Here is a 19,110-nt window from a genome sequence, read left to right as displayed (position 1 = left end):
GCCAAATATTTTTTTAAAAATTGAAAAAAAAATAACAAACACCCCAAAAAACAAACCCACACATATAAAATAAAAATCATAACCAATGTCATTAATCACAGCGGGCCTATAGTGCTATGTGTGCAAACGCTTGGTAAATGATATGAAATGGTACAACAATGTAACTTAGGGCAACAGGCAGCTCCATTTAAATTATAACTTTTCTACATCTACTTTGAAAGTACTCTGGGTATTTAATCACTCAACAAATATTTACCGAGCACCTACAACGTGCTATACACTGCAGCTAGAGCAGTGAACGAAACTGCCAGAAATTCCTGCCCTCATGAAACTTTCATCTAATGAAGGAGACAGAAAAACAAAAAGAAGTAAAATGGTATGTTAGATGGTAGTAAGAGAAAAATAATTGCCAGAAGATATATTTTAATGTTATCAAAGCTATTTGCAAGCATTAAATTTTGTATTCTTGGGAATTTCAGCAATTAATAATTTATGTAAAGCCACTTAAATACTGTACAATAAATGCTAGCTAATGGAAAACACAGTACTTCAATCCACACTGCTTCAAGAGTGCTTATATCCAACTGGAAATCAAAAAATGTTTAAATGTTGACAACTCTTTTTTTTTGGCCATACCTCACAGCTTGCAGGATCTTTGTTCCCCCACCAGGAATTGAACCCATGCCCTTGGGGTCTAAACCACTGGACCACCAGGGAATTCCCAAACGTCAACAACTCTTTATGAGAAAACAATATATTCCCTTCATCAATCTTGATATAAAGTATATATGTACATTTTGAGCTTATATAAAACATTTAAAAACACATTTATTCTAAAAATGTAAAATGATACACTTCCTACCTTGATGCACCAAATGCTGTACATGTGAAATACAGCTGTCTAGTTTCAAATGGTATTAGAAAAGGACACTTGCTGGTTAATTGTTCACACCAGTCTGGCAGAGCCCCACTTGCCAATGCCAGTGGTTCCTGCGAATTAACAAATAACAATGTCTTAAAGCAATTATGAAAAAAGACAAAAAGGAGTCAGTTCTTAACAGGAGAGATGGCATGAGGCAGAAAAGGAAGGAGAGGCAATACATTCAGAGTCCAACAGATTGAAGAGTTCAACTATCTGGTTTTATTACCTCAATCTGCTGCAAAATTTTTGTTGTGATTTTTTTGCTAGTGAATTCATCTGGTGGAAAAGTAAACTGAGGCTGCTCATCACCTTCTGTAAAAGTAATAAAATTAATAAAAATATAAACTGACTTGCTTTTTAAAATGCCACAGAAATGAAACAAGGCTTCTTACAGACCTTCTTGGGATATTCTTGAATAAGGGTCACTTGCAACTATATATAGAATACGCAGAAGCTGAAGGACATCTTCTACTCCACAAGAATTCTGTCCATTGCCTGCTTTGGCCTGAGGTTGTTCTTTTGTCAAATTAAGAATATCACTAGTTTGAAGAGTAGAAATGGCCCCCTGGTTTAACCCAGACTTTGTTCCATGCTCACAAAAATCCTAAAGAAACAATTAGGAAAACTAGCCATTAATCATTTTCAAGAAAAGCAATATATCATCCTATTAGTATTAATGTAAAAAGGCTGGAATTCTTCAAAGAATTGCCTTCTTTTAAAATAAAACAGTATCACCCAAATCAAAGCTTAACCAAGCTTTGTTCTAAACCAACAAAATTCTCAAAATATAACCACTAAAAGCCACAGTTAAAACTATGTATTTAGATCCAATGCCACAAACCATATTTGAAATTTTAGCATTGGCATATTAACAATGTTAATTCAACTTCTTTTTTTTTAGTATGTCCCAATGAACTGCTCTTCCTCAAGAATATTTTAAAAACTGCAAAGCAGGGGCTTCCCTGGTGGTGCAGTGGTTGACAGCCCGCCTGCCGATGCAGGGGACGCGGGTTCGTGCCCTGGTCCAGGATGATCCCACATGCCACGGAGCGGCTGGGCCCATGAGCCATGGCCGCTGGGCCTGCGCGTCTGGAGCCTGTGCTCCACAACAGGAGAGGCCACAACAGTGAGAGGCCCGCATACTGCAAAAAAAACCCCCCAAAAACCAAAAAACTGCAAAGCACAAAGCCATTCCCAATCAAAATAGTGTTTTGATGCCAATATATACCTTATATGCAGCTATGAGCTGAGAACAATTTCTGTTTTTCCTAATACTTTTATTAGTGCCAGTTAATTTCCAGTGGCGCAGGAAAGCGGCGTCTGCATTCTTCTGCAGGTAGGTTATCAAGTCATTTTTTGGTAATTCATCAGTGCCAAGATACTGTTCCACATGCTCTATAGACCAACAACCCTACAACAGGAAAAACGAAATGTTGGCCTTTCCTGGTTATAAAGTCTATGCTATTTCACATGCATTACATAAGGTAGCTTTAAGATCATGCATTTAACCTAATCTAAAGAATCCCATGTTGCTGATTTCTCCCTTAATTGTCCAATCAAAACACAGGGTTAGTTTTTCTTTGCTTCTTTTTCTTTTACTAAGTAGCCAAGAGCAAGACTCGTTTCCTAAAAATAACTTACCATTTTTCCATTTTCCTTTTCTTTGTCAGAATCCTTCATTTCTCTGTACATAATTCTAAATATGAAGATATTATTCAAGTTAATTCATAAATCAAATGATTTGTGGTAATTTCTAATAAGCCTTCATGTATGAATGAGGACATTCATTAGCTATATGCTTACATGAAATATTGACCTCGGAGAATTTATAAGAAAAAATATTAATTTGTTAAACATAGGGAATAGTAGAAATCATATTCCTGAAAAAGTTATGGTTTATAAATTGAGCATTATTAAGAAGAAAGCATATATCAAACCTAGAACTTTTAAAGATATAAAGTAATATGCCATATTTTGTATTATAACTTTCATACATTGTTGTAAAAATAAAATAAGATGTGTTTGCATCTGTGTCTAGATGGAAAGATGGATAAGAATAACAAGGACCAAGAGACAGTTGAGATCCAATTTTATATTCCAATAGAAATTGAAGGATGAGAATGCCATGAAGACCTTCTGTTCTATCTCAAAAAGACCTAGATTACTTTACTGGACATTATATAAGATTATCAGTGATGTTAAGAGAACATCAGAAAAATAAACTAAGAAAAGTGAAGTTACATAGGATGACTATGATATAATTATTTATAATATTAAATTATTCATATTATTAAATAACAAATATTATTATAGGTAATACTGAGCACCCTCTACATCTCATACAGTAATGAATCTACATATATTAATTCATTGATTCCTCACAACCACTTTCATTTTACAGATTAGAAAACGAGGTACTAAAATGTTAAATAAATTTGCCCAAGGTCATTGATAATTATTTACTGAATGAATAAATGAATGAACAAAGAGAGGCAGGTTTAACTCACAGACCCCAAAGCAAATAACAGAAAATATTTACTACTTCATACACAATCCCAGTCAAAAAGTTCAACAATTATTATATAAGGAGCTAGTCTAGATTATTTCTAAAGTTCCTCCCAGTTGTAAGCTTTAACCTTTCTCCATCAGGAGTCAGAAATGCTCTTATCTGTTCCTATAAACCAAGAGAACTAAATATTTTCTGTTCCCATAATACAAAATATAGAAAATATTTCTTGGCTCATACACTGTGAAAATATCTACTTAAAACATTAAGTTAAAATCTCTTACGTGTATGTTGGCTCCCAAATACGCCTAAGTTTATCTGATTTCACATTGCCGTTACACGACAACTGAAGCAATTTCTGTACATAGTAAAAGATGGTTGATCTGAAATTAGTGAGTGGTAATTCAACTTCACGAGTTGTTCCAAGACCTGTTACTTTCAAAGTGAGGGCTAACCGAGGTGACGGAGTACATTCAACTTCTTCCAAGAGCTCTGAATGAGGTGTTCCTAAAAATATGGAAGATATGAAAAACAATTACACTAAAATAAGCAGTCCAGAAATAGCACGGCACCAAGAGACAGGTTACATGAAATCTAAACGTTTCGGCCATATATCAGCTAAAGATGTCAGCTACTTAAGATTCTCCTGAGGACTTCCCTGGTGGCAGAGTGGTTAAGAATCCACCTGCCAATGCAGGGGACATGGGTTCGAGCCCTGGTCCCTGGTCAGGGAAGATCCCACATGCTGTGGAGCAACTAAGCCCATGCGCCACAACTGCTGAGCCTGAGCTCTAGGGCCCGCAAGCCACAACTACTGAAGCCCACATGCCTAGAGCCCGTGCTCCACAACAAGAGAAGCCACCGCAACTAGAAGCCTGTGCACCGCGCCCCAGCTCGCCGCAGCTAGAGAAAGCCCCCGTGCAGCAACGAAGACCCAATGCAGCCCAAAATAAATAAATTTATTTATTTATATATTTAAAAAAACCCTATAGCTAATGTCAATCTTAAAAAAAAAAAAAAAAAAAAAAAAAAAAAAGGATTCTCCTGGCCTCAATATTTTTGTTTTTTTTTAAATGGGAAGGGAAGAATACAATTAGGTTAAAGACAGTGTACTAGAGAAGAATTTATACATATATGAATCTCTAGTTTTTATTAGGATATACATGAGAATTGTATATTTCAGAACATTTTATTGTTATGAATGAGAAAACTAAAATTATTAATAATACTACATACAGAGAAAACCACATACTCAGTTAAAGACCTATCAACCTTTTGCTTACATTGAATGAGTCTGTTACGAGGTAAACACACACACAGACAGACACACACAAATACAATTAGTTTCATACGTATTTAGTGATGTACTCTTTTTTTTTTTAGTCTCAGGAATCTTTTTCTCATATCATGATATAGTTTTATAAAGTATTGTTTTATACACTGCATGACATCCCATTGTACTTTAACTGAACCATATCCATTATTAGACATAATGAAGGTCATTTCCAATTTTTAAAAAATACTTCTGTAGTCATCTGAGTGCAGAGCTAATACTTCTATAGTACCAATCTATAGTAGTAAAAATATGAAATATATTGCTAAAGAACTCTATCGAAAATCTGTACCTATTTATACTCCCTAGAATAGGTTTTCCTTTTTGAAGGGACCTTGGAACATCCTGATTCATACACATTCTCACCATCATACTACATCATATACCTCACATTATACTATAAACTGCACTTACGTTCATATTTAACACAGGTATCTTTTTATCAAGTAAAAAGTACATTCCACAGTAACATTTAAGTCTTCTTGAAGGATAATACACTGCTTACAATAGCTGACATTTATTGAGACACACATCAGGTACCATGCTAGACACTTTACATATCTCACCTCATTTAAACCTTTTAACTACCTTGTCAAACAAGGACTTTATTTTCCCCATATAAGAGATGAGGAAAGCCAGGCTTACACAGATTAGGGGATTCGCCCAGTGTATTAGTTTCCTATTGCTGCTATAACAAATTACCACAACTGAATGGTTTAAAACAACACAAATGTATTATCTTGTAATTCTAGAGGGCAGAAATCTAAAATGGGTTGCGCAAGGCTTTGTTCCTTTTGGAGGCTCTAGGGAAGAATCCATTTCCTTGCCTTTTCTAGCATCCAGAGTCTTCCCATGTTCCTTGACTCATGGCCCCTCATCACCGTGATTGCTGCTTCCTGTTGTCAAATCTCCTCTGACTCTGACCCTCCTGTTTCTCTCTTATGAGGGCACTGGTGATTACATTGGGCTCACCCAGAAAAACAGGATAATTTCTCCATCTCAAGATTCTTTAATCACATCTATAAAGTCTCTTTTCTCATGTTAAGGTGACATATTCACAGATTCTAGAGGTTAGGACCTACATACCTTTGGGAGGGGGCCATTAGTGTGCCTACCACACCCAAAATAGAGTTGTAAGAGATGGAGCTGGCACTCAGGCTGACTGACTCTGGAGGCCATAACTAAAGCCACTATATAGCTTTTCAAAGTAAAAGCTGCATGGGAGTAATGCTTAGCAATTTTGATCCAGTAGAAAACAGAATACAAATTATCTACCTTTAAATGAGTCCTTGCTTTAAAATTTATACAAATGTAAAACACAGTATGTTTTTAAAATACTATAATTTTATAGCCAAGATGTGGAAACAACCTAAATGTCTATGGACAGATGAATGGATAAAGATGTGGTGTGTGTATATACACACACACACACACACACATACACAATGGAATACTACTCAGCCATAAAAAGAATGAAATAACGCCATTTGCAGCAACATGGACAGACCTAGAGATTATCATACTAAGTGAAGTAAGTCTGACAGAGAAAGACAAATACTGTATGATATCAGTTATAATGTGGAATCTACAATGTGATACAAATGAACTTATTTATGAAACAGAAACAGACTCACAAATACAGAAAACAAACTTATGGTTACCAAAGAGGAAAGGTGGTGGGGGAGGGATAAATAGGAGTTTGGGATTAGCAGATACAAATTACTACATATAAAATATATAAAGAACAAGGTCCTACTGTATAGCACAGGGAACTACATTTAATATCCCATAATAAACCATAATGAAAGAATATGGAAAAGAATACATATAGTATAACTGGATCACTGTGCTATAAACCAGAACTAACACAACATTGTAAATCAACTATACTTCAATAAAAAATAAAATAAAATACTATAATTTGCTCCTTTTGAAAAAAATCTGTATTTTTTTCAAGGACGCATGGCTGATATATAGTTTCTCCTGAAACCTTTTACTTATAACCTGCATATACAAGTAGTACCTTACATTTTTAAACTATACAGTACTACTTTATTTGGTACCTATTAAAATTAAATCACAAAAGCTAAAATATAGTATACCTGGGGGTGGAATTTCTAGATCAGTTGTCTGCTGGACATTAGTACGACCAGGTCTAGGATCAAAAGCAGGAACCAAAGCTGAAAACTGCCGCTTTAGTACATAATCATCATCCCATGTTCTCCGGCGTCCCCCTTTAGTTTCATACTCTTCTTCTTCCTATTAAAATAAAATTCCATGTACAAATATTAAAAGTTAAAACTCTTCACTATTGCTAAAGTGATATGCTATCTATAAAATAAGGTATATGTCAAATACTTCTCTCTATAGGTATTACATGTCCTTATTCAACCATATTTCTTAAGCACAATATGAGCCAAACACGTAGATACATAAATTTTGTAATGATTTACGTTTATAAAAAGTCGCTGTATGCTTAAAATTTCAAGTCACACATCTGGTAACAAAGCTAAATTAAAAGTCAAAAAAAGATAAGTAGCTTTAGTGATGATTACACAAATTTACACATGTGATAAAATGACAAAGTACCATACACACACATTGGACCAATGCCACCTTCCTGGTTTTGATACTGTACTCTAATTATGTAAGATGTAACCACTGGAAGAAACTGGACAAAGGGCACACAGGACCCTTAGATCTTTGCAACTTCCTCTGAACGTATAATTATTTTAAAATAGCCTGTTTTTTTTAAAAAAGTGTAAACTGTATTACATACTGAATTATGTACAAAACAGATAAAGTGCTTGGAAGTTGCTTTAAATTACTATGGGGCAAATAGTTCAAACAAGTTCGACAAAGTGTTGATCTGTCAAATGATGGGTTCTTGGGGATTCTTGCACTATCCTTTCTACTTCTAGCATGTTTGAAAAATTCCATAATAAAAGTTTTTCTAAGGAACATTTTCTCCTCTCCTTTACTTTTTGTATCAACAAAGAGATCAATGAATTGTAAATATTGTATATGTCTGATGTAACAATTTTTAAATAATAATTATCTATATACTTAAATGTACACATATAGACCCCTCATATTTTGAACACTTAACTGGAATTAACCTTTATAACAAATCAAACTGACATCTGACAGCTCTGGAACCAGAATGTCTGGGTTTTTATCCTGGATCCAAAACTTCTATGTGTGATCTTTACTAATCATGAGGCAGAAGATAACATGGGCTCCAGGCTGGACACTTACAACTAGCCTCCTGTTTGCACTTCCTGAGACAGGAGATAGGTGGGCTTCAAGGTTAGATATTTAAAACCAGCCTCCAGGGCTTCCCTGGTGGCACAGTGGTTGGGAGTCCGCCTGCTGATGCAGGGGACACGGGTTCGTGCCCCGGTCCGGGAAGATCCCACATGCCAAGGAGTGGCTGGGCCCGTGAGCCATGGCTGCTGAGCCTGCGCTCTGCAATGGGAGAGGCCACCACAGTGAGAGGCCCGCATACCGGGGGTGGGGGGGATAAAAAAACAGCCTCCAGTTTGTAATTCAAAACAGAAATCACAACAGAAACAAGGTAAATATCCAGGCTTTGTCTCCTGAGGACACTCTAAGATAACAGTCACGTCAGGGACAGAGAGGGGCTAATCCCTGATTGAGTAAAGATCAAGAGGTCACATATTTCCCATCCTTGGTGTGAGGGAGACACTGCACATGCCTAGAAAGGCACAGAAAGGCTCCTTGGGGGTCAAAAAGGAGGTGGCACCACCCCATAATATGTGATGCCAAGGCCCCCCATGGGCCTATGGGCTGGAATCCATCTTGGAAAAACGTAGTGAACACGTGCTTCCCTGGTGGCACAGTGGTTGAGAGTCCGCCTGCCGATGCAGGGGACACGGGTTCGTGCCCCGGTCTGGGAAGATCCCACGTGCCGCGGAGCGGCTGGGCCTGTGAGCCATGGCCGCTGAGCCTGCACATCCGGAGCCTGTGCTCCACAACGGGAGAGGGCACAACAGTGAGAGGACCGCGTACCGCAAAAAAAAAACAAAAAATGTAGCACATACATGTTGGAGAGGGCCCTAGGGCAGGTCAGGTGTGGAAACAGAAACCAGGTAATTGGCTAAGGATAAACAAAGACCCGGAAGAACTGCCCTATATAAATGACTTAACTCCCTCTTTACTATGCTCCTCATTAGCCGGGACGCCCACACCCTTTCTCTCCAGGTGTGCATCTCTGCCTTGCTTCTGTCTTAATAGAACAAACTGTTTCTCTGTGTTCTCTCCCACTTGTCGTGCTGTGTCTCTAATAATAAACTTTGTACCTGTTTTTACAGTTTTTGCCTCCTTAAGAAATGCATTTTTCAACGGGGGCAAGAGCCAGGGAAAATTTGCTTCTAGCTTCTAGCCCCTGTTGGTCTGGTGGCTAGGATTCCTGGTTTTCATCCAGGCTACCCAGGTTCAACTCCTGGGCACGGAGCTAAGACCTTGCTTGAAGCCACAGCTCACTGCTGCCTCTCCAAGGTCAATCACTTCACCTGAAAATTGGGACTAATAATAACCTCAAAGGGTTTTTGAAAGGACCAAATTAGTTAATATACATAAACAGTGCCTAGCACGTAATTAATGATAAATGTTAGTTAATAGACTAATACTTCTATTACTCTACTATGAAAACTTAGAAAATAGCTATTAACCATTTTAGTATATGTTTACTGCCACCCAAAGGCCAAGATGAGCAGGTTTCAAGTAAGAAATTCCTGTATGCATTATGGTAGAGCAACCATGGACTCTATCTGGAATATGGAACCCAAGCAGTTGGGCACGTTTCTTTTTGTTAACTCTATTTAGTAGCTTCCTGCCCTCACCCTGCCCCTGCTGTATATTTTTCTAGGCATTTTAGTTGGTGCTTTACTGTGAAAAGGGAAAAAAATACACTGTAGAGAAGGTAAACATGAAGATATTACCTGCTCCCCAATAGGTCGGCTCCCCGCTCCAGCTGGGACCTGTGGTAGCTGTGAGGTGACAGCATGGTGTGTTACATCAGAGCGGGAGCCAGCTCGACGCTGCAGGGATGGACGTCTCAGAATCTGATACAGAAAATGTAAAGAGACATGTCTAATTATCTGACCCATATATATCCCTATTCAGCCTTGACCTGAACTATAAACCTATATTACCAAAACTGTCATTAGAAAACTTCATATTCATTAGCCATGTACAGAAAAGTTACAAAGTGAATGTTTTAAATTCATCATGCATCATATACTAACCTTCACAAGAAATGTGCTAATATTCTATGTTTTCTAAGCAAGATATACTAAAAGCATTTTTTCAAGTTCTCCACCCCACTATAACTCAACTTATGAAAAAACATGTTTTAATCTAGTAACATTTTATAAAGGGAAATAAAAATTATACAAGAGGTTAAAATAAAAGGCATTTTTAGGCAATAGTTCAATTTGAAGACAATCATAGTTATCAAACACTGATTTCTAGATCATACTTACTAAGCTTGGGTCCTACTTTTCTAGTTAACTCTAAATAATAAGGGCAAATTATGTTTTCTATGTCTCTGTCTCATAGGTCTGTGTAAGGACTGATGAGATAACATGCAGATACTGCTTACAAAACAGTAGGTACCAAAAATTTCTAAATATAACTATTGTGGAAGAACCATGAAAATTATATTCTTTAGGATTAGTGCAGTTCTTCACACTTTAAAACCTGTGAAAACATCAGATGAGACATTGTAGTGTTTTTCAACTATGACCAATTTATTTTCTTTCAAAAAATGTCATAAATGCTCAGATTAAAAGTGCTTTTCTTAATTAACCACATTTTTCATACTGGTGCTATATCACTTGCTTCAAAGTTTAACCAGGACTTTGCTTTTCCTCTCTTCATTTCAATTATTAACATCCTGTCTTAGTTGAGAGAATGGGGGACTCTCTCTACCATAACCTCCTCGTATTCTTGGTCCTCCTGATTGTCATCTTCATTTTCATCATCTTCTTCATCTGGCTCCGGCAAGTCCTCATCATCATCTAGCTCAGCTAGCAGAGTACTGGCACGGCAGCTATCAAGGAAATCTAGAAAACAAAGCCAATGATCTTCCTCTTAACAGAATTAACAAAGCATAACAAAGTAACTTTGCATACTGATTTTATAATACAAAGGTAAAATTCCAAAGGGACAAGTATAAAGGCCACATCTAGTACTGCCACTCTTCTACCACCACACATAAAGGATGAGTAACAATAGTAAATAGTCACAAGCATGGCAGAAAACAACATGGGATAAAGGATGGTCATAAACTAAATCTGTATCTACAAAATCATTTTTTAAAAAGTCAACAATATGGGGTATGTTAAAAAATAAAAACAATCCTATCATTATTCTCTGCACAAGTCACAGGAAACATAAAACAGTGTTAAGAGAACACTGGAATCATTCGCTCTGTCAACAATTATCTGTTGAGTACCTACTATGTGCCAAGAATTCCATTAGCCACCAGGTATATGCAGTTGTAAACAAAATAGACATGGTCTGAGCCCATGTCTATAAATGCAGAGAGGCATTTAAAGGTAAACAAATGAATACATAAATATAAACTGAAAGATCTTACGAGGGAAAAGAACAGAATTAAGTCGATCAGAGAGACCTGAGTTTATCTATGTGACTGGGGAAATTACTTAATGATAATGACTACTTAAAGATAATGCCTATTTACTATGGAATAATGTTAGGTACCATCTTTCATATTACGCAAATTATCTAGCACATAAAAAAGTTCAATAAACTTGAATCCCTTTTGTCTCCCTCCTTCTTAGGATCTCTTCCCTTCACCCTTCAGTAAAGATAAGGTCAAATTTACATTGCCCCACATAATGAAGAGGCTGAGAAGCTGTTCCCCACAGGAACTGAAAACAAAAAGAGGAATAATGGGTCTAAAACAAGGTAAGTTTTTACTGGATCTGTAATTTAAAAAACTTCTATGGATAAGAAGACAGTATAGTAGTATATACTCTATATTCCAAAAGAACATCCAGAAAACAATTTATAATTATTTAGTAGAAACTTGCATTTGAAAATTTCTGAACCAAATATAATTTTTTAAGTCTAATAATTATATAGGACTAAAAATTCAATGCCTTTTACTGTGACTTGCCATTGGTTATAAGACATATTCTGATTTCAGAATATTCACAACTAAATTGGCAACATTTTTTCCTTAGTGACATAAGATAATCTTACAATTAATGGCATCTTAAATTTGATGAAATATATTACCCCTAAAATACGTAAAGTGCCATCCTGCAATTTAGGTAGTGGTTCTCATGAACATGACGTGGTAGTATACAAAATAAATCAATTCCACTTTTTGGTTTATTTTTAAAGGAAAAAATATATATGTGTATATATAAATTCCACCTCCTATATGTTACAATTCACTGAAGTCAGAGGTTTAACTCATCTTCCCTTTTTTTATCAGAGTATAAGAATATTATATATATATATTTTCAAAAAGCTCCTTATTTTATACATTTGACCATATGACAGAATCAAATCATGTCCCTCAAAGTTTGCATATATAGAAATTATTTTATAAGGCAGATGTTACTCTGATCCTTCATATAGCAGCACTCTCAAAGAGTCCTCCAGTTTTAGAAACATAGTAAAGGAAATTTTAATCACCAAAGAATAATTTTTAAAAGGCAACCAGTAGCCCTAACTCTTCAATATTCTTTCCCACTAGCATACCCACAACTCTCTTAACCTTCACATAATTTAGAACTAAAGCTTAAAGTTAACATATTAACAGGGAGAAGCAGAAGGCCTCCATGAGAAAAACCAAAGTAGAAAAGTTTATTCAGTGAATTTACAATACTTTGGTGTAACAATCATCATCATTTTGCTATATACATATTTAACAGCTAAAGTAGAAACAGAGAAATGTAATGCTTTTCCTAAAACCATAGAACATCAGATGCAATTCTTGGTTTGGAATAGGAGAGGCCACAATCTCAGAAAAGAAGAGGAAAACATATTAAAATGATGTATACATAAAATAGTACTTAAAATATATCTTCACATAAATTTTTTTATTTTAAATTAACAAAAGTAATTTTGAAAAAAGAACAGGTGATCAAGGATGTATGATAAAAGGTATTCTAAAACAATAGGAATTTACCCCTAAGGAAATACACAAAAATACAATTCAAGGATGCTCATTCATAACAGTGTTGATGGTAATGAAAAGCTGTAGCTTAAATATCCAAAATGGGGTATGTATTAAATAACGATCATACAAACAGAGGAATATGTGGCAGCCATTTCATATGTTGTAGAAACTCATCAAACAATATGAAAATATTTCACAATGTACTCAGTGAAAAGAGCTGTCTGAAAAGGACAGAATCCCTTTTTGTTTAAAAAAACAAAAACCAAAAGAACATATATATCAAATGATATGTATTAAATGACAACAGTGGTTGTCTCTGGAAGGTACGAACTAGATGATTTTATCTGCTTCTATATTTCCTTTCTATAAAAAGTTTTACTTTTTTAATAAGATAAAATAAGATGATCAGAAACTTTTTTTTTTTTTTCTCTCTGTACGCGGGCCTCTCACTGCTGTGGCCTCTCCCGTTGCGTAGCACAGGCTCCGGATGTGCAGGCTCAGCGGCCATGGCTCACGGGCCCAGCCGCTCCGCGGCACGTGGGATCTTCCCGGACCGGGGCACGAACCCGTGTCCCCTGCGTCGGCAGGCGGTCTCTCAACCACTGCGCCACCAGGGAAGCCCAGAAACATATTTTAATTGAATCAAATGGTTTTATCACTGACTACATACCATGGAAGCTATAATAATGTATAAAACCCCCTAAGGAAAAATTAATTCATCTAAAAAAAATTCAAGTGTTACCTAAATGAAGAATAATTTCCAAAAGACTTTGGTAATAGTTGTGATATTGTGATTTACAATAAAATAAATTTGGTCTTCTCTGTTCTAGGCACTGAGTTCCTAAAACTCTTGGAATTTCCTAAGAGATAAGAGCAATAGAGGTGTCTTTTGTTATTCATAACCAGAGTTGTTTTAATGAGACTTTTAAAAAGCCCTTAGGTAATCTAAGGATGGAGCTGGTTGTTAGTGAAACCAACCACAAGTAGAGGGTTGGAACTTTCAATCCACCCCTTAGACCTCCAAGGAGAGGAGAGGAGAGGAGCTGGAGACTGAGTCACCAACGGCCAATAATTTAATTAATGGTGCCTAAATCATGAAGCCTCCAAAATAACCCCCAAAAGGCTGGGGTTCAGAAAGCTTCCAGGTTGTTGGACATGAACACACTGACAGGCCAGGAGGGTCCCTAAACTCCATGGGGACAGAAGTTCCTGTGCTTGGGACCCTTCCAGACTTCACCCTATGCATCTCATCCACCTGGCTGTTCTCAGTTATATATCTTTTTTTTTTTTGGCCGAACCACGCGGCTTGTGGGATCTTCGTTCCCCGACCAGGTATCGAACCCCGGGACTCAGCAGTGGAAGCATTGAGTCCTAACCACTGGACCGCCAGGGAATTCCCTATATATCCTTTTTATAATAAACCAGTAACCCAGTAAATACAATGTTTTCCTGAGTCCTGTGAGCCACTCTAGCAAATTAATCCAACCCAAGGATGGGATCATGGAAACTTCCAATTTATAGCCAGTCAGTCAGAAGCACAGATGACAACCTGGACTTGTGATTAGTGTTGTGGAACTAAGACTTTAACCTGCGGGATCTGATACTATCTCCAGGTAGGTAGGTGGTGTCAGAATTGAGTTAAATTTTAAGACATTGAGCTGATGTGGGAAAACTTCACACACATCTGGCGCTAACAACATGCCAGAAGTGAAGCATTCTATGAGTAGAGTATTAAAAGTATAGGAGGCACACAGGAGTGTTTTCCCTCCTACATTACAACGTACAGGAACTATCAATTTACAAAGCTTATTAATCTATCACACTTCTTTCTTCTCTGATAAAGGTATCAAATATCTCTGTTATTATGGTTCTTCTAATAAAACTTCACTAGTGACAAAAGGCAAAAAAAGGATGACACAGGGCTTCCCTGGTGGCGTAGTGGTTGAGAGTCCGCCTGCCAATGCAGGGGACACGGGTTCGTGCCCCGGTCTGGGAAGATTCCACGTGCCGTAGAGCGGCTGAGACCGTGAGCCATGGCCGCTGAGTCTGTGCGTCCGGAGCCTGTGCTCTGCAATGGGAGAGGCCACAGCGGTGAGAGGCCCGCCTACAAGGATGACACACAAAAAGTTCCTAGACGTCTATTTAAAATCAGATAATTTCTTAACAGTCCTGCATATCACTGTGAGTTTTTTCATCATATATGAAGCTGCCATATTTGTAAGAAGAGAGAATTATCCTTTTCTAATCAAAGGTTAAAAATAACCAAGGAGAAAAATGTAATAAAAGCGTCGCTATACAAATATCTAAATATTGTAAACGATAACTTACCATATAAGGAATATTCTGCTTCCTGACCTGTGTCACTCTCACTGGAGGTTGATGTGAGGCTGGTGGTCAAAGTATTGCTTAATGACTGACCAACTGATAAAGCTGTTGTTGCTGTAGCTACATTGCTGCTGCTAGTGACACTGGATGTTGACATAGTCACTGTTGATGTAGTACCAGGTGTGGTCAAATTAGGGAAACTCTGAGCACCCATAAGAGGAGAAGCTAAAGATAAAAATGAAGCAAATTAGTACAAAAAGGGAGGATTATATAAACCTTAGAAAAACTACGTTGTATATTTAGGAAAAAGAATGAGGTCATGAAACACCAATTATTAAAAGGCTGAAAAGCAACAACTTTGGGAACCCAACTGAAATCCAACTAAAAATTCTTATTTTTATAGCATTATTATTTTTCAAAATGTTAAGCCTAGCTTTTTAAATAAGTGAAACAGGCAATGAAATAACTCCCAATGTTATTTTCCAAGGGAATTACTTTGACCCATTGGTAGCTTTAATTAGAATTAAAAACTTTCAGAAGCTAATATCAATTCAGGACCTAAGTAAAAGCTATACCAGTATTACGCTCTGATTTCAATTGATTTTGATGATATTTCAGTCATCTATTTCCTCTTTCAACCATACTTAACAATTTATCACAGAGGAGTGAAAAACAGATGTGTGTTATTATTTAGTATAAGAGGTTCTTTATCACACCTGATCAGAATTCTTAAAATATCACAATTCTATAGAACTTAACCTCATATTCCTGAAGTGCTAAATTTGACACAGTTGTATCTAACATGGTTAATGATCTAGTTAAAGAGTGAAGCCAGAATCCACTTGAACAGATCCTACTTTGCATCCCTCAGAGTGGAAAAAGCATTGGGTTCCATAAGGAAAAGCTCACTTACTTGCTGTGCTCATCACATTCCTCCCCAAAGTATTAGTGTTGTTATCACTGCTGCTTCGGCTTAGATTCATGTTGTTCGTGGCATTAGTCCGTGCTATGTTTGCCACTCTCCTTACAAAACTCTCCAAGCTAGATGTTTCTCTTGAGGACAGGTTAGGAACACTTGCACTAGAGCTCATAGGGGCCCCAGCAGCTAACAAAGAACTCACTGACAGTCTGTTACTTGCTGAAGAGCTAAGGGGCCGTTGTGAAGCTGCTTCTTTATTAGTTAACTCAGATACTGAACTAACATCAGGAGAACTAACACTAACAATTCCCATGGATATTGCACTAGACTCCCCAGGAGCACGAACAGAACTATCAGGCCCTAACTTTCTTTCAGCATTTTCACTTCCCATTTCCGTTGTTAAGGTGCTGGTACTTGCACTGGAAGATGACCCTACTTCTGTTTGAGGGACGTTTTCAGCAGATGAAAGAACAACAATTGGTTCATGGACATCAGCTCCTGAAACTATACTGTGTTCCATTACAATTTCTGATCTCCGTTCCGTTTTGGTCGAACCCAAGCTGATGTCGCTGCTACTGGCCACGCTACACACAGAACTGCTGCTTCCTTTTCTACTTGAGGAGCCTGCAGCAGCAGATGTCTTGTCTGGACAGTTGTTTTTCACCAAGCTGCTCCATGATTGCGTTGTGCCTGAAACAGTGGATGAAACAGGTTTGGGTGATGCCACTGTATCAGGGTCGTACCCTGGTGCAAGCTTGAGGTCAAATTTTCCTTCTGCGCCCATACGGTAAGAGTTTGAGCCACCAGCATCCCAGGTGACATCAATCCAGCCTGGAAAGGGACAGGAGTTTGTGAGACCCAGCAGAAAGCAGATAGGAGCGTGTCAGACAGTAGCTCCACAATATGGGATCAGCTTTTCATCAGTGCTGCACTTCTCTGAATTTCTAGTCATCTAAGGTCTGCTAACTAAAATTAAATCCTTCCTTCTATTTCTCTTATTTCTGAACTGTTGGTTCTGGTGATACTTAATGTAAGGGTCATGTTTACATCTATTGGGGTATCTTTTAAGGGGAAGAACTGTTAAAAATTGTAAAAAGACTGATAAAAATGGTAAAATATGCAACTTCAGCAAGTATAGATGAAATCGAAGTAAAAGCTTTTTCAGTTGCTAAATATGATTATGTGGTCAAATGTTATTTATACAAAAAAGTGCTGGCTTAACTAAGTTTGGGCTAAATCCTATAATTGACAGACAAAATATTCATATATCACTGTAGAAATTCTAGGTCACTATAGTTCAAATAACACTAAGTTAGCATTTCGGTTGTGTTCTCAAAGTTCAGTGGTTATTTGGTTCTCTTATGATTAAGTTTAATAAATTTGAATAAGCATAGAAAATTCTAAAACCAAAATTTTAAAAGTATGCTAGGTTCTTTTATTAGATAGAACCTATATGATAAAGCTAATAACGTGAAAAGAATTAATGAGCATAACAATATTAAATCTATGTTTACTTATGCTTGGAAAATGATACTTATTCTTTTTTAAAAATGGTAATTAACTTCCAGAAACAAAACAAATTGCCTATTAGAAAGAAAATTAATAGAAATTTTACAATCTTATTTTAGTGCTATAAGCTAACTACTTCAGAGGAAAAAAAAACACATAAAAATATTTATTTTTGTAAAGTGCTAAGTTTTTGTAAAGTTTAAATAAAAGTACTTTACCCATACACACACATACTCCCGTGCATGCGCACATACACGCACACACATGCCAACTTCATATATGTTTACGATGATGCTCAGAGGGGTTTAAGTAATACTGAATTACCTGTGGGCATTATCTGCATACAAGTTGTTTGAGAGGAAACTGACTGCCCCAAATCTACATAATCTAGTTTAGATGACATTTCAATTGCCTCACTTTATTCTGTATGCTGAAATAACCTCTGAAGAACCAACATTTAACTATCTCTTCTGCAACATGGAAAAGTGTGAGAAAAGGAAAAGTTCAAAAACATATCCCAATCCCAAATAAAAATTACATTTGTATTGTATTAACTGGTCCAAATATACTGATAACTTATTTCATAGTACCTATCAAAATCTGTAACTGTAAATTTATCTGTTTTACCCAGAAAGCATGGGGTCATACTTTTTTGTTGACCATTGTGTACCTGAAGTCTAACGAAGTACCTTTATATAGTAGGCACTCATATTTGTGGAATAAATTTAAAAATGGATATTCCTACCAACACAAAGATTCTTTAGAAAGGAAAGAGATTTAATTGATATAGCATAGAAAACTAACTCAAAACTGTAAACCATTCATATTATGCTTGAGAATGTGTTTAAACTGATCACTCAGAAAGAGTACATACACACTACCCATAAGTGTAAAGATACAAAATTCTGAACTCCTCTTATACTCAAAAGATGGATAAAAAGATAGAATAAGTAATAACTAGCCATTATTAGAAATGGTTAGCTTAAGTATTTGAAAGTTAAGAACCCTCTATGGCATAAGGGTTTTAAGGTATGACTTCGCTACATTTGTCAAATCAGTAAAATAAGCCTTTCTTACATGCTAAATTCTGAAATTAAGATTCAGTTGCCTCACTTGACTCCCGCCCAAGAAAAATGCACTGTATTCACATATCTCTAACTAGCTCACACACTTAAAAGTCAAATAAGTTAGGGGGAATAGACTGTTAACTAAGTATCATTAAGATGCCTAAAAACAAGAACATTGGAAATTTCGGAGTTGAATGGGACTATTATTCAGCTATTATTTTTTTAATGAATTTTGGCAGCTACGTACATACATGCTCACTCACTATAAACCTGCTATCATGACAGTGATCTGCAATTAGGGTATGACTATACAGAAATGCATTTAGTAATGTAATTTAAGGAACAGA

The 19,110-nt window shown here is 36.6% G+C and overlaps 1 protein-coding gene across 13 annotated transcripts in view; it reads right to left on the bottom strand.

Moving 5' to 3' along the window:
* Nucleotides 1–19,110, bottom strand: part of HECTD1 (HECT domain E3 ubiquitin protein ligase 1) — a 94,537-nt gene that overhangs the window by 8,644 nt on the left and 66,783 nt on the right. For 5 of the 13 annotated variants that reach the window (XM_059057198.2, XM_067028595.1, XM_067028593.1 and 2 more), the window contains 11 exons: nucleotides 16,182–17,018; nucleotides 15,272–15,493; nucleotides 10,717–10,850; nucleotides 9,726–9,848; nucleotides 6,864–7,020; nucleotides 3,713–3,935; nucleotides 2,564–2,618; nucleotides 2,151–2,333; nucleotides 1,319–1,526; nucleotides 1,149–1,234; nucleotides 863–990 (listed from right to left, as the gene is read on the bottom strand). In XM_059057198.2, the coding sequence (XP_058913181.1) occupies nucleotides 863–990; nucleotides 1,149–1,234; nucleotides 1,319–1,526; nucleotides 2,151–2,333; nucleotides 2,564–2,618; nucleotides 3,713–3,935; nucleotides 6,864–7,020; nucleotides 9,726–9,848; nucleotides 10,717–10,850; nucleotides 15,272–15,493; nucleotides 16,182–17,018 (2,356 nt within the window). The remainder of the gene's footprint in view (nucleotides 1–862; nucleotides 991–1,148; nucleotides 1,235–1,318; nucleotides 1,527–2,150; nucleotides 2,334–2,563; nucleotides 2,619–3,712; nucleotides 3,936–6,863; nucleotides 7,021–9,725; nucleotides 9,849–10,716; nucleotides 10,851–15,271; nucleotides 15,494–16,181; nucleotides 17,019–19,110) is intronic. The other 8 variants (XM_059057200.2, XM_059057201.2, XM_067028597.1 and 5 more) reach the window with 8 other exon arrangements.

Source organism: Kogia breviceps, chromosome 3, assembly GCF_026419965.1.
Source record: "Kogia breviceps isolate mKogBre1 chromosome 3, mKogBre1 haplotype 1, whole genome shotgun sequence".
In the NCBI taxonomy this organism is placed as follows: domain Eukaryota; kingdom Metazoa; phylum Chordata; class Mammalia; order Artiodactyla; family Physeteridae; genus Kogia; species Kogia breviceps.
Note: the sequence above shows the minus strand (reverse complement) of the source record. Positions and strands in the feature narration are given on the sequence as shown.